This window comes from Heptranchias perlo, chromosome 14, assembly GCF_035084215.1.
Source record: "Heptranchias perlo isolate sHepPer1 chromosome 14, sHepPer1.hap1, whole genome shotgun sequence".
Taxonomy (NCBI): domain Eukaryota; kingdom Metazoa; phylum Chordata; class Chondrichthyes; order Hexanchiformes; family Hexanchidae; genus Heptranchias; species Heptranchias perlo.
The window spans coordinates 9,483,666-9,503,584 of record NC_090338.1 but is presented as its reverse complement, the minus strand read 5'-3'; the positions used below and the strand labels follow the sequence as shown (position 1 = coordinate 9,503,584).

Here is a 19,919-nt window from a genome sequence, read left to right as displayed (position 1 = left end):
TCTTTTGCCTGTTGTTGTTTATTACCTCGTTTTTCTATGTTTCTATTTCAGCAAAGACCATTCTAAACATATTTAATTACACTTCAAATCGATTCATTAACGTCTATCCGTTTAAACTTAGTTATATTACGAATATGTATTGACTGTCTAATCCACTTTTCTCCAAAAGAATCAAGTTCTTGGCGTGATTCTTACACGAGTGACCTTAATCGCTCAACCAATCCTAAACTTTACTTTAAAATGAAAATAAACTCCAAAGACTTAAAAACACATTTCAAGTGTTTGATATGATTTAGTAATCGTAGGTAGGGCTAAGAAGCTAAAAGCAATGCCTTGAGTCTTTAGACTAGGATAGGACAGTCGAGAGTTCTGATTGAAATTATTCATCATGTATAGTTCAGGTCACAATTTATTTATATTTGTGTGGCATTCCAGCTTATGCATCTTTCATTTGCAAAAAAAAACTGGCACTGCCTCGATTCCGTGAGGATGCGTGCCGATACATACGCTTTTGCCAAATTAAATATTACAAAATAACTTGCACTTGGGGAACAGCCAAAATAGAAGAGCGGGAAACTTTCTTTGGGGGCAAGTATTTTAACTACACTACACACACAGGACCAATATATTCTGTCAATTAATAGTCGACATTGAGAGAATCAGAGGACATGTACAGATCAAATGACCGGGCTGGAGAATCACCGTGTTTCTGCACGATGTATCTCACCTCATTGGATAAAGTGGTCCTATTATTTACAGCATTTGAAGTCTGAACATATCTTTTTGTCACATTAATGCAATTTGGGACGCGTCTGCCCGTTGCGGTTGGACTTTGAATCTTGGGAAATGTGTTGCCACTTTTATTTTCATCCAATGTGGAACATACCTCGTAACAAAAATTCTGAGACAATGGATCACGACCAAACACTTCAACATAATTCGGGGGGATCTGAAGGTTTGCACTGGCTTTTTGTATTCCATTAAGAGAATGTGTTGGTCGCAAGCAGCAACACGTGTCCAGAGGGCAGCTGTGATGGTTGAAAACGTTCCTACTTCTGTGGACCTTAACAGCTAGGATAACCAAAACCACCAGAAAAATGGACGAGATTGTTCCCAAAGCTATGACTAAGTAAAGGCTTACATCTGAAGGGAATCCGAGATCTTCGGTCAGACTACTCACTTCAGTGAGCATTTCTGTATCACTGTTCGCAAATGTTAAGATGATATTAATTGTGGCTGTAAGTGGTGGGATCCCGTTGTCTTTTACCAGGATAACCAAGCGTTGCTTAGTTGCATCTTTGTCCATAACGCGGCGGATTGTCCAGATCTCTCCCGTGTCTGAGGCAATAGTGAAAAGACCAGGGTCAGTAGCCTGGGCCAGTTGATAAGACAGCCTTGCATTCGGGCCTGAATCAGCATCAACAGCTGATACCTTGGTCACCAGGTAACCCGGCTCCGCTGATCTAGACATTGTCTCCACTGCTGTCGATCCATACTCTGGTCTTGGGGATACAATGACTGGGGCGTTGTCATTCTGATCTAGGATGACCACATCAATTGACACATTACTGCTCAGCGGTGGAACCCCGGCGTCCTTTGCCTGGACCTGGATCTGAAACTTTTTCAGTTCTTCGTAGTCAAAAGAACGCTGAGCAGATATTATGCCACTGGCTGAATTTATAGAGACGTAATCAGGTACCGCAACATCATCGGCTTGAGTCTTTAGAATGGAATAGGACAGTCTAGAGTTCTGATTTAAATCTGCATCAAAAGCCGGTACCGAGTAGATAGAACTACCAATGGCATTGTTCTCTGTCACATAGGCTGTGTATAAAGTCTGGGAGAAACGTGGGGGGCTGTCATTTATATCTGAGATCTTTAGCTGAATGGTTTTGTTAGTGGTGAGCACGGGCGAACCCGCATCCCTGCAGGTAATGGTGATGCCATATTGCGATACCATTTCTCGATCTAGTAAATCTTTGGTGAGTAATCGATAGTAGTTCTTAAATGATGAATCTAGTTTGAAAGGAAGGCCACTTGGGATCTGGCAGTGGACTTTTCCATTCTCTCCCTCATCTGAATCGGTTACACTGATTAAGGCTATCACAGTCCCGGGCACGACATCTTCAGGGACTGAACTAGACAAACTCGTCACTGTTACCTCCGGCGCATTATCATTCACATCAACGATGTCCACGAGTACATCGCAATGTACAGGTACAGAAAGGGAACCCTTATCCACAGCTTGCACACTAATCTCCAACACTTTGGCTGTTTCAAAATCCAAATGTCCTTTAACTCTAATCTCTCCCGTTTTGGGGTCCACACTGAACAATTCCCGCACTTTAACAGAAGCGTGGCTACCAAAAGAATAAAGTATTTCTCCATTGGAACCTTCATCCAGATCAGTAGCGTTCACTTTGATCACCAACGTTCCTATGGGCACATTTTCTAACAAACTGACTCTGTAAACCGGCTGGCTAAAAGTAGGCATGTTGTCGTTGGCATCCAGTACATGGATGATAACCTGTGCAGTGCCCGACCTCTCGGGAATGCCCCCGTCAATGGCCGTCAGCAGCAACTGCAGGGTCGGCTGCTGTTCCCTGTCGAGAGGCCTCTCCATTACGAGAACTGGGAGTTTACCGTCCTCACTGCGAGTCTGTACATCCAGGTCAAAATATTGGTTAGCAGCCAGTTGGTAGGTTTGCAAGGAATTGGTGCCTACATCCGGATCGTACGCGGACTCCAGTGGGAAACGAACTCCAGGAGCCGCCACCTCGGATATTTCCAAGCGGAATTGTCTCTTTGGGAAGTGGGGAGCGTTGTCGTTTATATCCAGAATCTCCACCTCGACATGATACACGTTCAGAGGTTCGTCAATCACAGCCTCCAAAGTCAATGCACAAGCGAGACTTGATCCACAGATCTGTTCTCTGTCAATTTTCTCTTTAACAAGTAAAATCCCATTTTCTAAATTTACGCCGAAATACTGCTTCCTGGGACCGGCCACAATCCGAAAATTCCGAGCCGAGAGCTGCTTTACATCTAAACCCAAATCAGCTGCGATATTCCCAACAAAGGCTCCCAGTTGCAGTTCTTCAGGAATCGAATACCGAATCTGTCCAGAAACCAGATTCCAGGAGGAGAACACTAAAGACAACAGTTGCCATTTTAACAACCAATATATTTTATAAAATCCCATTTCCAGCACAAAGCATTCCAATTGCTTCAGCACGTCACCGCGCTGTTCAATTATTCCTTGGGATAAAATGATTATGTATCATTATTTTATCCAAAATAAAGAGCTACATTGTACAAAAATACCTGCTGTTGTGATAATTCTCCGAGATTATTTCTGACAAATCTTCTCAATTCTTCTAAAATCACGAATAGTTGGAGATACAGAACCTGATATAATGTCACGCAGCTCGCTATCCAATTCCACACTGTATCTGATCATATGTGATGGCGGATAGGAAGGGAAAGGGGCAGTCGGGATCTCCAGTCACAATTCAGCTTCTGATTGGTGAATGGAGCCACATTCGCCTTCAGCCAATCACGGTAGACAGCATTTCTTAAAGCTGGAACGCTTTCGTCAGCCTTACAAAATGAACATTTATTGCTGCGCAATCAAAATTTCAGCCAGCCTCCCTTATCATTATTTTAGAAATTTAATTCTCTCTGCTAAACTATTTTCAAGAAAAGTCTCAAGATGGAGAACTTAAGGATCACCACACCATATATTCCCTACAAAATACACATTTCGATACATGCTTCCTTAACTAGATACGACGATGCTTTAGCCAGAAACCCGAATTGAGCTATTTCAGACCTCTGCTAAATACACCAGATTCGGTTGTCTTATTCTTGCACGTAGTTTTGATACTCTATTTGACCTCTGAACCATGATGTCAACATAGGCATTTCATCAACCAATAAAATATAACGAAGTACGATTGTTACAAATTTTCCCAGGTCAATTCTGAATTCAACACTACATTATACGCAATATTTAACTGGAGTAATGCAAGAAAGGGAATAGTATTACAGCGGATGCTGGAAATCTGAAATAAAAACAGAAAATGCTGGAAATACTCAGCAGGTCAGGCAGCATCTATGGAGAGAGAAACAGAGTTAACGTTTCGTCAGAACTGGAAGAAGTTCGAGGTTTGACAGTTTTTAAGCAAGTACAGAGCCGGGAAAGGGGGGTGGAGGAAAGAGCGAAGGGGAAGGCAGGAATCATTAAATGACAAAAGGGTTGATGGTGCAAGGCAAAAGGAGGTGGCAATGGGACAAGTAAAGATACAAAAGATGGGTCTAGAGGAGCTGTAAATGGCAACAGCAGAACTATTTCCAGCACCTGTTGTGGGAGAAAATGGGAGTGGTGGTTATGATCTGAAGTTGTTGAAATCATTGTTGAGTCCAGAAGTTGTAAAGTGTCTAATCGAAAGATGAGGTGCTGTTCCTCAAGTTCCTCGGTTGAGCTTCATTGGAACAATGTAGGAGGCTGAGGACAGAGAGGTCAGAGTGCGAGTGGGATGGAGAATTAAAATGGCAAGCGACCAGAAGGTCAGGGTCACGCTTGTGGACTGAACGGAGTTGGTCAACAAAGCAATCACCCAAACTGCGTTTGGTCTCCCCAGTGTAGAGGAGACCACACTGTGAGCAGCGAATACAGTATACTAGATTGAAGGAAGTACAAGTAAATCGCTGTGTCACCTGGAAGGAATGGTTGGGGCCTTGGATGGTGGAAAGGGAGGAGGTGAAAGGGCAGGTGTTGCAGCTCCTGCGCTTATATGGGAAGGTGCCGTGGGAAGGGGAGTAGGTGTTGGGAGTGATGGAAGAGTGGACCAGGGTGTCAGGGAACGGTCCCTTCAGAATGCTGAAAGGGGAGGGGAGGGGAAGATATGTTTGGTGGTGGTGAGTTCTGACGAAAGGTCATCCACCTGAAACGTTTACTCTGTTTCTCTCTCCACAGATGCTGCCTGGCCTGCTGAACATTTCCATCATTTTCTAAAAGTATTTTGAAGATGTTTTCTCATTTCTCAGTTAAAAATGTAACTGATTTTTCATTTTATTTCTCTTACAACATTATTATTTTTCTGCGTGATTCACATTGTAACGACAATGAGCATACTTTTCAATTGGGAGAAATATCCTTCAACCATTACAATGCCTTAATAGTAAATAAAGGCGAACGCACCCCAGGAGATATCACTACAGAATATTTTACTAGTTTCAAAGGTACAAAGAAATAACAAAGGGCACTGAGATTGTGACTTTTGGGCATCATATTCAACTTCATATTTCCACACAGAAATAGTCAGCTATGTGCTGGAATTCTCCATTGGTGCAACTAAATCAAACTCGTGAGGTATCTATTTTTCCCCTTTCTAAGAAACACCTCACCTCACTATTTACAGTGTTTCTATAATTTGCAGAAGGTGATGTTTGCGGATTTTTTTCTTTCTCCATATATTCACCCCTGACGTTATATTTCAGTGCAGATGAACTGCACATGTTGGGAAAGGCGGATTCTCTCTTCGTCGATTCTAAAGTTGAACATGTTTCGTAGCGGAAACTTTGAGAAAGTGGATCGCCTCCGAATACCTCCACATAATTCGGAGGTATCTGAATGTTCCTGCTGGCTTTTTGAATCCCATTGAGCGAATTTCTTGATTTACAACAGCAGCCGGCGTCCAGACCACAGCTGTAAACACCAAATCCATTTCTGCTTTTATGGACCTTGGCAGCGAGGATAATTAAAACCACAAGAAAAATGGACGAAATTATCCCTAAAGTTATCACCAAGTAAAAGCTCAAACCGGAAGTGAACCCGGAATCTTCAGTTAAATTGCTGATATCAGAAAGCAACTGTGTGTCCCCATCGATCACCGATAAACTGATGGTCATTGAAGCTGAAAGCGGCGGTGTTCCGTTGTCTTTTACAACTATTGCTAACCTTTGCTTCATTGCGTCTTTATCCACAATGTCACGGATTGTCCAGATTTCTCCTGTGTCCGGTGAAATAGTGAAAAGTCCAGGGTCAGTAGCCTGAAGGATCTGGTAAGAGAGGCGAGCATTCTGGCCGGAGTCAGCGTCGATGGCAGACACCTTGGTAACCAGGTAACCTGGTTCTGCGAAGCGGGACATTGTCTCTATTACTGTTGACCCATATTCAGGTAGTGGATGCAGGATCACTGGGGCATTATCATTCTGGTCAAGGATGACAACATCCACCGAAACGTTGCTGGTGAGTGACGGGACCCCAGAGTCCTGGACCTGAACCTGGATCTGAAAGCTTTTGAGCTCCTCGTAATCAAAAGTTCTCTGAGAAAATATGATTCCATTCTCCGAATTGACATACACGTAGCTGGTCACTGACTCGCCCTGGATCTGGTTCCTCAGAATGGAATAAGATAATCGAGCATTCTCGTTAAAATCCGGATCAGATGCTGTCACCGAGAAGATAGAGGTTCCGATAACGTTGTTCTCCATCACATAGGCTGTGTATGAAGACTGTCTAAAGCGTGGTGCGTTGTCATTTACATCTGAGACCTCCACCTGCACGGTTTTCTTGGAAGTGAGAGGAATCAACCCTGAATCACTACAGAGTATAGTGACGTCGTACTTGGAGGTATTTTCGCGGTCCAGTTGTTCCCTGGTTAGCAATTTGTAATAGTTCTTTAAAGGTGAATTCAATTTAAAGGGAAGGTTACTTGGGATTTGACAATGAACTTGTCCACTTTCTCCTGAGTCTTTGTCCGTTGTACTAATCAGGGCTATTACAGTCCCGGGCACAGAGTCTTCACGAACTGGATTGAACATCGAAGTTACTATCACCTCAGGTGGGTTGTCATTCACATCAGTAATATCCACGTGTACATGACAGTACACAAGAGCCGCATAAGGCCCCTTATCCATTGCTTGAACGTTGATCTCAAAAGCACCGTTTTCTTCATAGTCCAAATTCCCTTTCACTCTGATTACCCCAGTATTGGAATCCAGACTAAACAGTTCACGCACTGCCGCTGAGGTATGACTAGTAAAAGAATACTCTATCTCCCCGTTAGATCCATCATCTAAGTCAGTTGCGTTAAGTTTTATCACCAATGTTCCCTTGGGCACGTTTTCCTTCAGGCTGACCCTATAAACCGACTGGGAGAACACAGGCGAGTTGTCGTTGGCGTCCTGTACCAGGATTATTATTTGGGCAGTGCTGGACCTCGGAGGGACCCCGCCGTCCTCGGCAATTAGCTCTAACCTGTGGGTTGATTCTTTCTCTCTATCCAATGGCCTTTCTAACATTAACACTGGAAGCTTCTCGTCCCCACTGCGGGACTCAATGTCTAGTGCGAAGTACTGGTTTCCAACCAGCCGATAGTTTTGTAAGGAGTTGGTTCCAACGTCCGGATCGTGCGCGCACTCGAGGGGGAAGCGCGCTCCCGGCGCCGCCACTTCAGAGATTTCAAGGCGGAACTGGCTCTTTGGAAAACTGGGAGCATTGTCATTTATATCCATAATCTCCACTTCAACTCGGTACACATTCAGAGGATTTTCGATCACAGCCTCCAAAGACAATATGCAAGTGAGGCTCGGCCCACAGAGCTGTTCTCTGTCAATTTTTTCCTTCACAAACAAAATCCCATTGTCTAAATTTACATCCAAATACCCTTTCCTGGGACCGGGCACAATCCGAAAATTTCGAGCTGAGAGCTCTTTCACATTCAGACCCAAATCGTCTGCGATATTCCCAACAAAGGCGCCCAGTTGCAATTCTTCAGGACTCGAATAACGAATCTGTCCCGAAACCAGCACCCAGAAGGAGGACACACAGTATAATAGTTGCCATTTTATCAACCAATATATTCTATAATCTCCCATTTCCAGCGAAAAACATTTCAAATGCTTCAGCGCAGCACTGCTCCGTTCGCTAATTCGTTTCAATAAACTTCTTTATGTATCATTTTAAGAGAGCTATAATTTGAAAAAATACCTGTACTGTTTGAAAATCCTGACATTATTTGTGACAAATGTTCTTATTTCTTCTAAAATCATCCATAGGTGCATGCTCAAATGCTAATATAGCGTAACGCAGCTTGCTGTGCATTTTTACACTGTAGCTGATGTTACTGCGATGGTGGATGGGAAGGGAAGGGGGATCTCCAGGCAACTTCTAGCTTCTGATTGGTGAACGTAGGCATGTTCACATTCAACCAATCACTGCCACAAGCATTGCTTAAAGCTAGAACGGCCTTTGTGAACCTCTGCGCAAAAGTAAGATTTATTGTTGTACAATCAAAAATATTTCTATGCCATTCCTTCAATGTTTTGAATTTATTTTCTCTTTCAAACAATTTTTAAGACCACGGGGCAGAACTTGCTGTCAAAATAAAGGCAAGGTTAATGGAGCTGGCCGTTATTTATGCGTAACCGGTACAGCACCTTCAGGCGTGGAGCTGATGCGCGTTTAATGTGGATATGTTAACCGTATGCCACTTATGCAGGGCCCCATACAAAACACACTTGTATCGATTGTTTGATAGACAGTTACAGTGATTCAGACAGCGAGCTATAATTTCTACTGTCATAAGTTATTGATGTTTTTATCTGTAATAGTGGATTTCATTGTAATCTATCTTATGTGCCAATTCATTTTAAATAATTTTATGCAGTACAGCAACTAGAACTATAAACATAACAGACTGATTATAAAGGAAAGGTTAACGAAGCCTCTGGCATTGAGCCTGGCCCAGAGATGATGACCAAGAATTTAAATAGCGAGGAATATTGATAGCCTACGTAGGTATCTCCTCATCTTCACGTGTTGAAATCCTTAATTCGATATGGGTACATCCGAATCAAACATATTAGGTGTTCAACCCCCCCCCCCCTTTAGACGGGCGTCTCACCTCACTATTTACAGTGTTTCTACAATTTGCAGAATTCGATGCCGGTGGGGTTTCTTCCTTCCCATTGATGTTATTCTTGCCTGTAGGTGAACTATACATGTTGCGAAACATGAAGTCTTTCTTGATCGCACCTGAAGTGGAACACGTCTCGTAGCGGAAACTCTGAGAAAGTGGATCACCCCCAAACACCTCAACATAGTTCGGAGGTATGTGAATGCTCCTACTTGTCTTTTGAATTCCATTCAGCGAGTTTCTTGCCTCAAAGCAGCAACACGTGCCCAGGCAAGAGTTACGGTCACCAAAGCCGTGTCTGTTTTTGTGAACCGTAACGGCGAGGATAACTAAAATCACTAGAAAAATTACCGAAATTAGCCCCAACGATATGACTAAATAAAAGCTTGTATTCGAAGCAAATACGGGCTCTTCAGATAAACTGTCCACCTCGGATAGCAATTCTGTTTCACTTTGTTCCACTGATATGATGATGGTCATTGTAGCTGAAAGGGGTGGTGTCCCGTTGTCTTTTACTGCAATGACCAACCTTTGCTTACTGAGATCCCTGTCCAGGATACCACGAATGGTCCATATTTCCCCTGAGTCCGATGAAATAGTAAAAAGTCCAGGGTCGGTAGCCTGAAAAATCTGGTAAGAGAGGCGAGCATTTTGGCCAGAGTCAGCATCGGTTGCAGATACTTTAGCAACCAGGTACCCTGGCTCGGCGAACTTTGATACAGTCTCCATCACCGTGGAACCATAATCTGGTAATGGATGTATGATGACTGGGACATTGTCATTTTGATCAAGGATAATAATGTCTACTGAAACGTTGCTGGTGAGTGGTACAGTCCCAGAGTCCTGTGCTCGTATCTGGATCTGAAAGTTTTTGAGTTGCTCGTAGTCAAATGTTCTCTGAGAATATATGACACCAGTCTCTGAATTAATACGCACGTAAGCGGATATTGGCAAGTCCTGATCCCGAGTTTCCAGGATGGAGTAGGATACTCGAGAGTTCTGGTTTAAATCTGGATCAAAAGCTGTCACTGAGAAGATGGAAGACCCAATAATGTTGTTCTCCATCACGTAGGCTGTGTACGAAGACTGCGTAAAGCGTGGCACGTTATCATTTATATCGGAAACCTCCACCCGGATGGTTTTCTTGGATGTGAGAGGAGGGGTTCCTCTGTCACTGCAAACGATAGTAACGCCGTGCTTGGAGGTATTTTCGCGATCGAGCGGCTGCTGAGTAAGCAATCTGTAATAGTTCTTCAAAGAAGAATCTAGTCTGAAAGGAGAGCCACTTGCAATTTGACATTGAACCTGCCCATTATCTCCCGAGTCTTTGTCTTCCACATTGAACAGGGCCACCACGGTCCCAGGCGGGGAGTCTTCACTAACAGGACTAAACATAGAAGTCAAAGTCACCTCAGGTACATTATCATTGACATCAGTAACGTTCACCAGCACATCACAGTACACAGGGGTTGCGTCTGGACCCTTGTCCATCGCCTGGACGTTAATCTCAAAAACGTTGCTTTCTTCATAATCCAAATTTCCTATGACCCTAATTTCCCCAGTTCTGGAATCCACATTAAACAATTCACGGACTCTGACAGAGGTATGGCTACTGAAAGAGTACGCAATCTCCCCATTGGGACCATTGTCCAAGTCAGTAGCGTTTAGTTTGATTACCAGAGTTCCTTTGGGTGCATTTTCCAGCAGCCTCACCCTATATACTGACTGGGGGAACACGGGCGCGTTGTCGTTAGCATCCTGTACTACGATAATTATCTGAGCAGTTCCAGATTTTTCAGGGAGCCCTCCGTCCTTGGCAATTAGCACTAACCTGTGGAGCGTTTGCTTTTCTCTGTCCAGGGGCCTTTGCAATACTAACACTGGCAACTTGCCATCTCCACTGCGTGACTGAATGTCTATGATGAAATATTCGTTAGCGACCAGCTGGTAGGTTTGTAAGGAGTTGATTCCAACGTCCGGATCCTGCGCCGACTCGAGGGCAAAGCGCGCTCCTTGCACGGCCACCTCTGAGATTTCTAGACGAAATTGGCTTTTTGGGAAACTGGGAGCGTTGTCATTTACATCCAGAATCTCTACTTGAAAATGATACACGTTCAAGGGATTTTCGATCACGGCCTCTACCGACAATATGCAAGTGAAGCTCGACCCACAGAGCTGTTCTCTGTCAATTTTTTCCTTCACAAACAAAATCCCATCGTCTAAATTTACATCCAGATACTGTTTCCTGGGACCAGACACAATCCGAAAACTGCGAGCTTTGAGCTCTTTCACGTCTAAACCCAAATCGCCTGCGATATTCCCAACAAAGGCACCCAGTTGCAGCTCTTCAGGAATTGAATAGCGAATCTGTCCCGAAACCAGAACCCAGGAGGATAACACACAGTACAAAAGTGACCATTTTAACAGCCAATGTATTTTAGAATATCCCATTTCCCGTACAAAGCATTCCAATTGCTTCAGCGCGACACACCATTCAATAATTCCTTGGAACAAGATTCCTTATAAGCCATTTTAACGAGAAAATGGGGCTATATTACATAAAGATACCTGGAGTTTTCAAATATCACTGAGATTTCGTTCCAATCTTCTTATTTCTTTTAAAATTAAAAACATGTATACGAGTACAAAACCCGATACAGCGCGACGCAGCTCGCTATGCGGTTTTTACATTGTATCTGATCGTACGTAATGGTGGATGGGGAGGGAAGGGGGCAGTCAAGATCTCCAGACACATTTCAGCTTCTCATTGGTGAACTGGCATTCAACCAATCACCGGACAGAACATTTCTTAAAGCTGGAATGTCTCTGTAAACCTTTGTGGAATATTTACATTTATTATTGTGCAATCTAAATTTCTCCCAACTTCTCCTGCATTATTTTGGAGATTTCTTTCTCTCGGCCAAACTAGTCTTTACTAGATTTTCTAAGGATCACTTCTTCGGAACCCATTTTAAAACGGAAACTTATGTTACCTCTTCACTTATGAGGCATGATATGATTTGACTCAAGCCTCAGAGCACCCTATATCATGCCTCCATTCAATACAAATTACCACGATCTTATTTTGGTAATTTGTAAGGTTTAATCCCTACTGAGAGCTTATATTCAGTTGACTAATTGATGATTTGATTATTTCCCTGAGAAAAAATGCGATTTTATAATTCTCAATAAAAATGTGAATCCAACATTATAACTCATGGCAACAATATGGAGTACCATCAGCAGGGTACTGACGCTTGATTTTTTTAACCACAGTGACCCCGGCGAAATACCAGCGTAAGCAATCTTTCCGTTTTTTCCTACTAAATGATAGAGGATAGCACATTGAAGGTGTTGCATCTGGTCTGTACGATTGTGCTTTCTTCACACATACTTAATGGTAACATTCTCTAACTGCTACCATTAACTTAATGTTAAAAGAATGTGAACGCAAGGAAGGACAAATTATTGAATAGCACAGGAGCTGGTCCAAGAATAGCGTCTGGGAATTCAGACAGCGAAGCAAATTGAAAGGACTAACTCTTAGGTATCTCCTTACTCCGATTTCCATGATCGATATGTTTTCAGTGAACAGTTGCACTTGCAAATTAAACCCATGAGGTGTTCTTTTCGCCTTCGAATAAGAACCTCACCTCATCATTTACAGTGTCCCTGTAATGCGCAGAGTTTGGTGTTCGCGTGGTATCTCCATTCCCTAAAGTGTCACTCGGGACGTTATTCTTACGCGTGGATGTACTGCACCTGTTGGGAAACGTGAAGTCTCTCTTAGTGGAATGTGAAGTTGAGCATGTATCGTAGCGGAAACTCTGAGAAAGTGGATCACCCCCAAACACTTCAACGTAGTTCGGTGGTATCTGAAGGTTTCTGTTGCCTCTCTGAATTCCATGCAGCGAATTTCTTGCTGTAAAACAGCCACACGTGTCTAGAGAAGAGCCTTTGTGGACCTTAATAGCAAGGATAATCAAAATCACCAGGAAAATGGACGAGATGATCCCTAAAGTTATGACTAAGTAAAAACTGGCATCAGAAACGAATCCGGGATCTTCAGACAAACTACTCACATCGGACAGCATTTGTTTATCGGTCCCCGCCACAGACAAGATGAATGTTATTGTGGCTGAAAGTGGCGGTGATCCGTTGTCTTTTACACCAATGACCAATCTTTGCTTAGCGGCATCATTGCTCATAATACCGCGGATTGTCCAGATTTCTCCTGTATTTGGTGAAATAGTAAAGAGGCCAGCGTCAGTAGCTTGGAGAATCTGGTAGGTAAGACGAGCATTCTGGCCAGTGTCAGCATCGGTAGCCGAAACTTTGGCAACCAGGTAGCCTGGTTCTGCGAACCGGGATACCGTCTCCAATACCGTGGAGCCGAACTCGGGTGATGGATGCACGATCACGGGAGCATTGTCATTTTGATCAAGGATAATAATATCCACTGAAGTGTTGCCAGCGAGTGGTGAGGCTCCAGAGTCCCGTGCCTGAACTTGGATCTGAAAGTTTTTGAGATGCTCGTAATCGAAAGTTCTCTGAGAAAATATGACACCGCTCTCCGAGTTAATAGAGACGTAAGTGGACACTGACTTGCCCTGAATCAGGGTCTCCAAGATAAAGTAGGACAGGAGAGCGTTCTGATTTAAATCTGCATCGAAAGCAGTCACCGAGAATATGGACGCGCCAATAGCGTTGTTCTCCATTACGTATGCTGTATATAAAGGCTGTGTAAACTGTGGTGAGTGGTCATTTATATCTGAAACTTCCACCAGGATGGTTATGTTGGATGTGAGTGTTGGGATTCCAGCATCACTGCACACGATAGTCACACTGTAGTTTGATACATGCTCGCGATCTAGTGCCTCCCGGGTAACTAGTCTGTAATAGTTATTTAAGGATGAATCTAGTTTAAAAGGAAGTTCATTTGAGATTTGACAATGCACATGCCCGTTTTCTCCCGAGTCTTTGTCTGTTGAACTGATCAGAGCCACTACAGTCCCGGGGAGGGAGTCTTCACCGACAGGACTGAACAACGAAGTTAGTGTCATCTCAGGTGCGTTGTCATTCACATCAATTATATTAACCACCACGTGACAGTAGACGGGGGTTGCGTTAGGCCCTTTGTCCTTTGCTTGTACGTTAATCTCAAAAACACTGTTTCCTTCATAGTCCAAATTCTTCTTAATTCTGATTTCACCAGTTTTAGAATCCAGCCCAAACAGTTCACGGACTCTAATCGAAGTATGACTGCTAAACGAATACACTACCTGCCCATTGAGACCATCATCCAGATCAGAAGCGTCTAGTTTGATCACCAAAGTTCCTTTGGGTACATTTTCCATTAAGCTGACCCTATAGACCGACTGGGGAAAAATAGGTGCGTTGTCGTTGGCATCTTCTACCACGATCATTATTTGAGCTGTGCCAGATCTCTCAGGGACCCCTCCGTCCTTAGCAATTAACACTAACCTGTGGGTATTTTCCTTTTCCCTGTCCAGAGGCCTTTCCAAAACTAAAACCGGTAACTTTCCGTCCCCACCGCGCGTCTCGACATCGAGGGCGAAATATCCGTTGGCCACCAGCTGATAGCTTTGTACGGAGTTGGATCCAACGTCCGGATCGTGTGCGCACTCCAGAGCAAAGCGCGTTCCTGGGGCAGCCACCTCTGAGATTTCCAGACGGAACTGGCTCTCTGGGAAACTGGGAGCGTTGTCATTTACATCCAGAATCTCCACTTGAAAATGGTACACATTCAGGGGATTTTCGATCACGGCTTCCAAGGACAATGTGCAAGTCAGGGTCGGCCCACAGAGCTGTTCTCTGTCAATTTTTTCCTTCACAAACAAAATCCCATTGTCTACATTTACGTCCAAATACTGCTTACTGGGACCAGACACAATCTGAAAGCTGCGAGCCGATAGCTCTTTTATATCCAAACTCAAATCGTCTGCGATATTCCCAACAAAGGCGCCCATAGTCAGTTCTTCAGGAATCGAATAACGTATCTGTCCAGAAACTAGTTCCCAGGAAGAGATGATGCAATATAAAAGTTGCCATTTCAATAACCAATATATTTTATGATATTCCATTTCCAGCACAAAGCATTTCAAATGATTGAGCACAACGCAGCGCCGTTGAATCATTCCTGGGAAAAGAATCAATTATGTGTTCATTTTGACTAAAACAGCTAGATTGCGTGAAAAACAAGCGTACTTTTAAAAAATCTGCGTAATTATTTCTGACAAACCTTCTTATTTCTTCTAAAATCGCCAATGGGTGAATGTAGAGAACCTAATGTAACGACACGCAGCTCTATCCAATGTTACACCGTATCTGGTCGTACATAATGGCGGAAGGGGAGGGGAGGGCAGCAAGGATCTCCAGTCACATTACAGCTTCTCATTGGTGAAAAAAGGCAGACTTACATTCAACCAATCACTGCACTAAGCATTTCTTAAAGCTGGACTGCCTTCCTAAACCTTTGCGCAATATTTACATTTATTGTTGTGCAATGTAAAATCAAACTAACCCTTTCTTTCACTATTTAGGAGTTGCCTTCACTCTGTTACATTAATTATTACACTTTGAAGTGGTTTTGACACTTAATTGACGCTTAACCAGAACCCTGAACAAACGACATACTTCACTGAATGCTTCATTGATGATTAATTGGTTTGATTCACCACAAAGCTCAGGTTTTCTGATTCATTTCTTCATTAAACATGTCTAATTCACTTGAACCTTACTGGTAATTATATTCGACAATGCTCCATAATGTCAATATCTGATGACTAAAATACAACTGAGAAGAAAAAGGAAGTGTGAATTTTAATGAGCTCTCCCTGAAAAAAAAAGTGAATCCATTTCCACTTGTAGTCCTCATCGAGTTGAACCAGGGTGTTTGCAACCCTGATAGTACCCCACAGTATGGACCTTGGATTCTCAACTGAAAAGTGTAAACAAAAATGAACTACCTAGGATGTGCTGTTAAACACAATTACCTAGACTACGGTGATCTTTCATATTTAGTCTTATAATCTACTGATGTTTTCTCTGCAATAGTAAAGTACTCAATCTAGTTCATGTGTTAATTACAGTGACAGCAACAGCATCTATTTAATTGCAAACGAACGTTAAAGCACTCAATTGATACCGCACATCAGGGCCGGTCTGTGAATGATGATAAAGAATTGCATAACACATAAAACACGAGTTTAACTCCCTGATACCATTGCCATCTGCACGTATTCGCTTAAGATCGACTTTTCTTTCCAATCAGGCGCCTCACCTCACTATGTACAGAGTTCTCATGTTTTTCACAATTAGAGATCGATGCCTTTCCTCCGTTTGCAATAATTTCACTCCTGGCGTTATTCTTGCCTGTAGACGAACTGCACGTGTTGGGGAATAGGAAGTCTCTCTTTATCGAACGTGACGTTGAACACGCCTCGTAGCGGAAACTTTGGGAAAGTGGGTCGCCCCCAAATACTTCAACATAGTTGGGAGGTATCTGAAGGTTGCGGCTGGCTTTCTGAATTCCATTCAGCGAATGCCTTGATTCAAAGCAACAACACGGGCCCAAAGCACAGTTGTGGCCACCAAAAGCATTTCTGCTTTTATGAACTTTTACAGCTAGAATAATTAAAACCACAAGAAAAATGGACGAGATTATTCCTAAAGATACAACTAAGTAAAGGCTTGTATCAGAAGCGAAGTCAGGGGTTTCAGACAAACTGCTTCTGTCCGATAGCATTTCTGCATCGCCATCTACCACTGACAAAATGATAGTCATTGTAGCAGAAAGTGGTGGTGTTCCATTGTCATTTACCAGGATGACCAACCTTTGCTTGGTTGCATCTGTTTTTGCAATATCACGGGTTGTCCATATTTCGCCCGTGTCCGTTGACATAGTAAAAAGTCTCAGGTTAGTAGCGTGGGAGATCTGGTAGGAGAGACGAGCATTTTGGCCAGAGTCGGCATCAGTGGCCGTCACCTTGGCAACCAGATACCCTGGTTCTGCAAATCGGGATATCGTCTCTGTTGTTGTTGACCCATGCTCGATTAATGGATACACGATCACGGGGGCATTATCATTTTGGTCAAGGATAATGATGTCCACGGAAACGTTGCTAGCGAGTGGTGGGACTCCACGGTCATGTGCCTGAACTTGGATTTTAAAGTTTTTCAATTGTTCGTAGTCAAAAGATCTATAGGAATATATAATGCCATTCTGTGAATTAATATAGATGTAATTGCTTACAGATTCGCCCTGAACCTGGCTGTCCAGGATAGCGTAAGATAGTCGAGCATTCTGCTCTATGTCCGGATCAAATGCTGTCACTGAAAAGATGGACTCACCAATATTATTGTTTTCCATCACGTATGCTGTAAGTAAAGGTTGCGCAAACCGTGGTGCGTTGTCATTTCTGTCTGAAACCTGCACCAGGATGGTTTTGTTGGATGTGAGAGGCGGGGTTCCTCCGTCACTGCAGGTGATAGTAACGTCGTACGTGGAGACGTATTCTCGGTCTAGGGGGTCCCGTGTGAGCAATCTTAAATACTTCCTCGAGGATGAATCCAGCGTGAAAGGAAGATTATTTCCGATCTGGCATTCAAGCTGCCCATTCTCACCGGAATCTCTGTCTGACGCACTGATCAGAGCCACTACAGTCCCAGGCAGTGAGTCTTCAGGAACTGGGCTAGATAAAGAAGTCAGTGTCACCTCAGGCGCATTATCATTTACGTCAATAATGTTCAATATAACATGACAGTACACTGGGTTGGCGTTAAGTCCCTTGTCTTTTGCTTGTACAATAACCTCAAAAACACTATTCTCCTCATAGTCCAAATTCGCTTTAACTCTTATTTCACCAGTTTTGGAATCCAAACCAAACAGTTCTCGGACTCTGACAGATGTATGGCTACTGAAAGTGTACACAATCTCTCCATTGGAACCCTCATCCAAATCAGTGGCATTTAACTGCAGTACCAAGGACCCTTTGGCCACGTTTTCTGATAGGTTGATCCTGTAAACCGATTGAGGGAAAACCGGCGCGTTATCGTTGGCATCTTCCAGTATGATGTTGATCTGAGCAGTGCCAGACTTTTCAGGGACCCCGCCGTCTTTGGCTATCAGCAGTAATCTGTGGGTCGATTGCTTCTCTCTGTCCAGGGGCTTTTCCAGCACTAACACTGGTAATTTCCCATCTCCAATTCCTGCCTCAATACTTAGCACGAAATATTCATTTGCAACCAGTCGGTAGGTTTGTACGGAATTGGTTCCAACATCGGGATCGTACGCGTACTCGAGGGCGAAGCGCGCTCCTGGCGCAGCCACCTCGGAGATTTCAAGGCGGAACTGGCTCTTTGGAAAACTGGGAGCGTTGTCATTTATATCCAGAATCTCCACTTCGATTTGGTACAGATTCAGAGGATTTTCAACCACGACCTCCAAAGACAAGACGCAAGCGAGGCTCGGCCCACAGAGCTGTTCTCTGTCAATTTTTTCCTTTACAAACAAAATCCCATTGTCTAAATTTACTTCCAAATACTGCTTTCTTGGACCTGACACAAGCCGAAAATTCCGAGCCGAGAGCTGCTTTACATCTAAACCCAAATCGTCTGCAATATTCCCAACAAAGGCGCCCAGTTGCAATTCTTCAGGAATAGAATAACGAATCTCTCCTGAAACTACATCCCAGGAGATAAACATGCAATATAGCAGTTCCCATTTTAAAAAACAAAATATGTTATAACATCTCATTGCCAGTGTTAAACATTCCAATTCCTTCAGCGCGGATCTGTGGCGTTCGGTTTTTCCTTAGATTAAAATTACGTATACATCATTTCTTCACTAGATAGGCTGCAATGTAGAAAAATACCTTTACTTGTTAAGAAATCGTCGAGATTGTTTCAGAAAAGTCTCCATTTCGTTGCTAAAATCCCCAATAGATGCATCCGCGAAAACTGCTGTAACCCTACGTAGCTCGCTATCCAATTTCACATTGTTTCGGGTCGTATGTGATGGTGGACGGGAAGGGAAGAGGCAGTCAGGATCTCCAGTCACATACTGACTTCTGATTGGCAAATTCATATTCAGCCAATCAGAATACTGTTCATGTCTTAAAGCTAGAATGTCCTGCTAAAGCGTTTAATATTTACATTTATGGTTGCGCAACCAAAAATGTAACGAACCTTTTCTTTTAATGTTTTGCATGTTTTGATCTCTCTGCAAAACCATTTTGTAGAGCTGTTTTACAATGAATATATTAAAAGTCACCCTATTCAGAGACCACGATATGAAACACATTTTCATGGGTACTTCATTTCTGAGACACTAAGGGCACTCAGCTAAACCCTAAACTCTCTGATGTTATTGTTCCTTAAATAGATTTAATTGGCTTGATCTTGTCTTTGGTAATTTGTAGTCTAATGAGAAGTCCGTACTGCTGATGACATTTGAGATTCTGGAAAGCATGAACACTCCTCTGGATTAGCACTGACTTTTAAAAAAACTTTTGAGACATGGGTCCTAGTCCTGTGTAAACTGATAAGGTGTAGGTCTGGTTGCTGTATGGGAACTACATGCAATAAGTTTAAGCAGCGTCAACCCAGTTCCTAATGGAGCTAAGGTTCAAGCACTGGGCCGAGAAGATCATACAGACATACAGCACAGAAGGAGGCCATTCCATCCATCATGCCTGTGCCTGCTCTTTGAAAGAGCTACCCAACTGGTCCCACTCCACCGCTTTTTTGCCATATCCCTGCAAATTATTGCTTTTCAAGTATATACCCAATTCGTCTTTGAAAGTGGCCATCGAATTTGCTTCCACCACCCTTTCAGGCAGTGCATTCCAGATCATAACAACTCCCTGCTTAAAAAAAATCTCATCTCCCCTTTGGTCCTTTTGCCCAGATATAGCTTCACTGTACAGGTAATTAGGAGTGTTTGATACTAACACTGGGTTGTTTAAATTCAAT

General features: G+C 43.2%; 1 protein-coding gene across 19 annotated transcripts in view; it reads right to left on the bottom strand.

The window, feature by feature from the left end:
- Positions 1–19,919, bottom strand: part of LOC137332308 (protocadherin-10-like) — a 245,812-nt gene that overhangs the window by 92,634 nt on the left and 133,259 nt on the right. The window contains exons 1-2 of one of the 19 annotated variants that reach the window (XM_067996040.1): positions 10,756–11,478; positions 8,913–10,311 (exon numbers count right to left, since the gene is read on the bottom strand). The exons of 11 other annotated variants lie outside the window; for them this stretch is intronic. In XM_067996040.1, the coding sequence (XP_067852141.1) occupies positions 8,913–10,311; positions 10,756–11,375 (2,019 nt within the window). In that variant the 5' untranslated portion in view covers positions 11,376–11,478. Of the gene's footprint in view, positions 1–1,141; positions 3,290–8,912; positions 11,481–12,577; positions 15,044–16,227; positions 18,970–19,919 lie in introns of those variants that run through there. 7 more of the 19 variants (XM_067996036.1, XM_067996035.1, XM_067996034.1 and 4 more) reach the window with 7 other exon arrangements.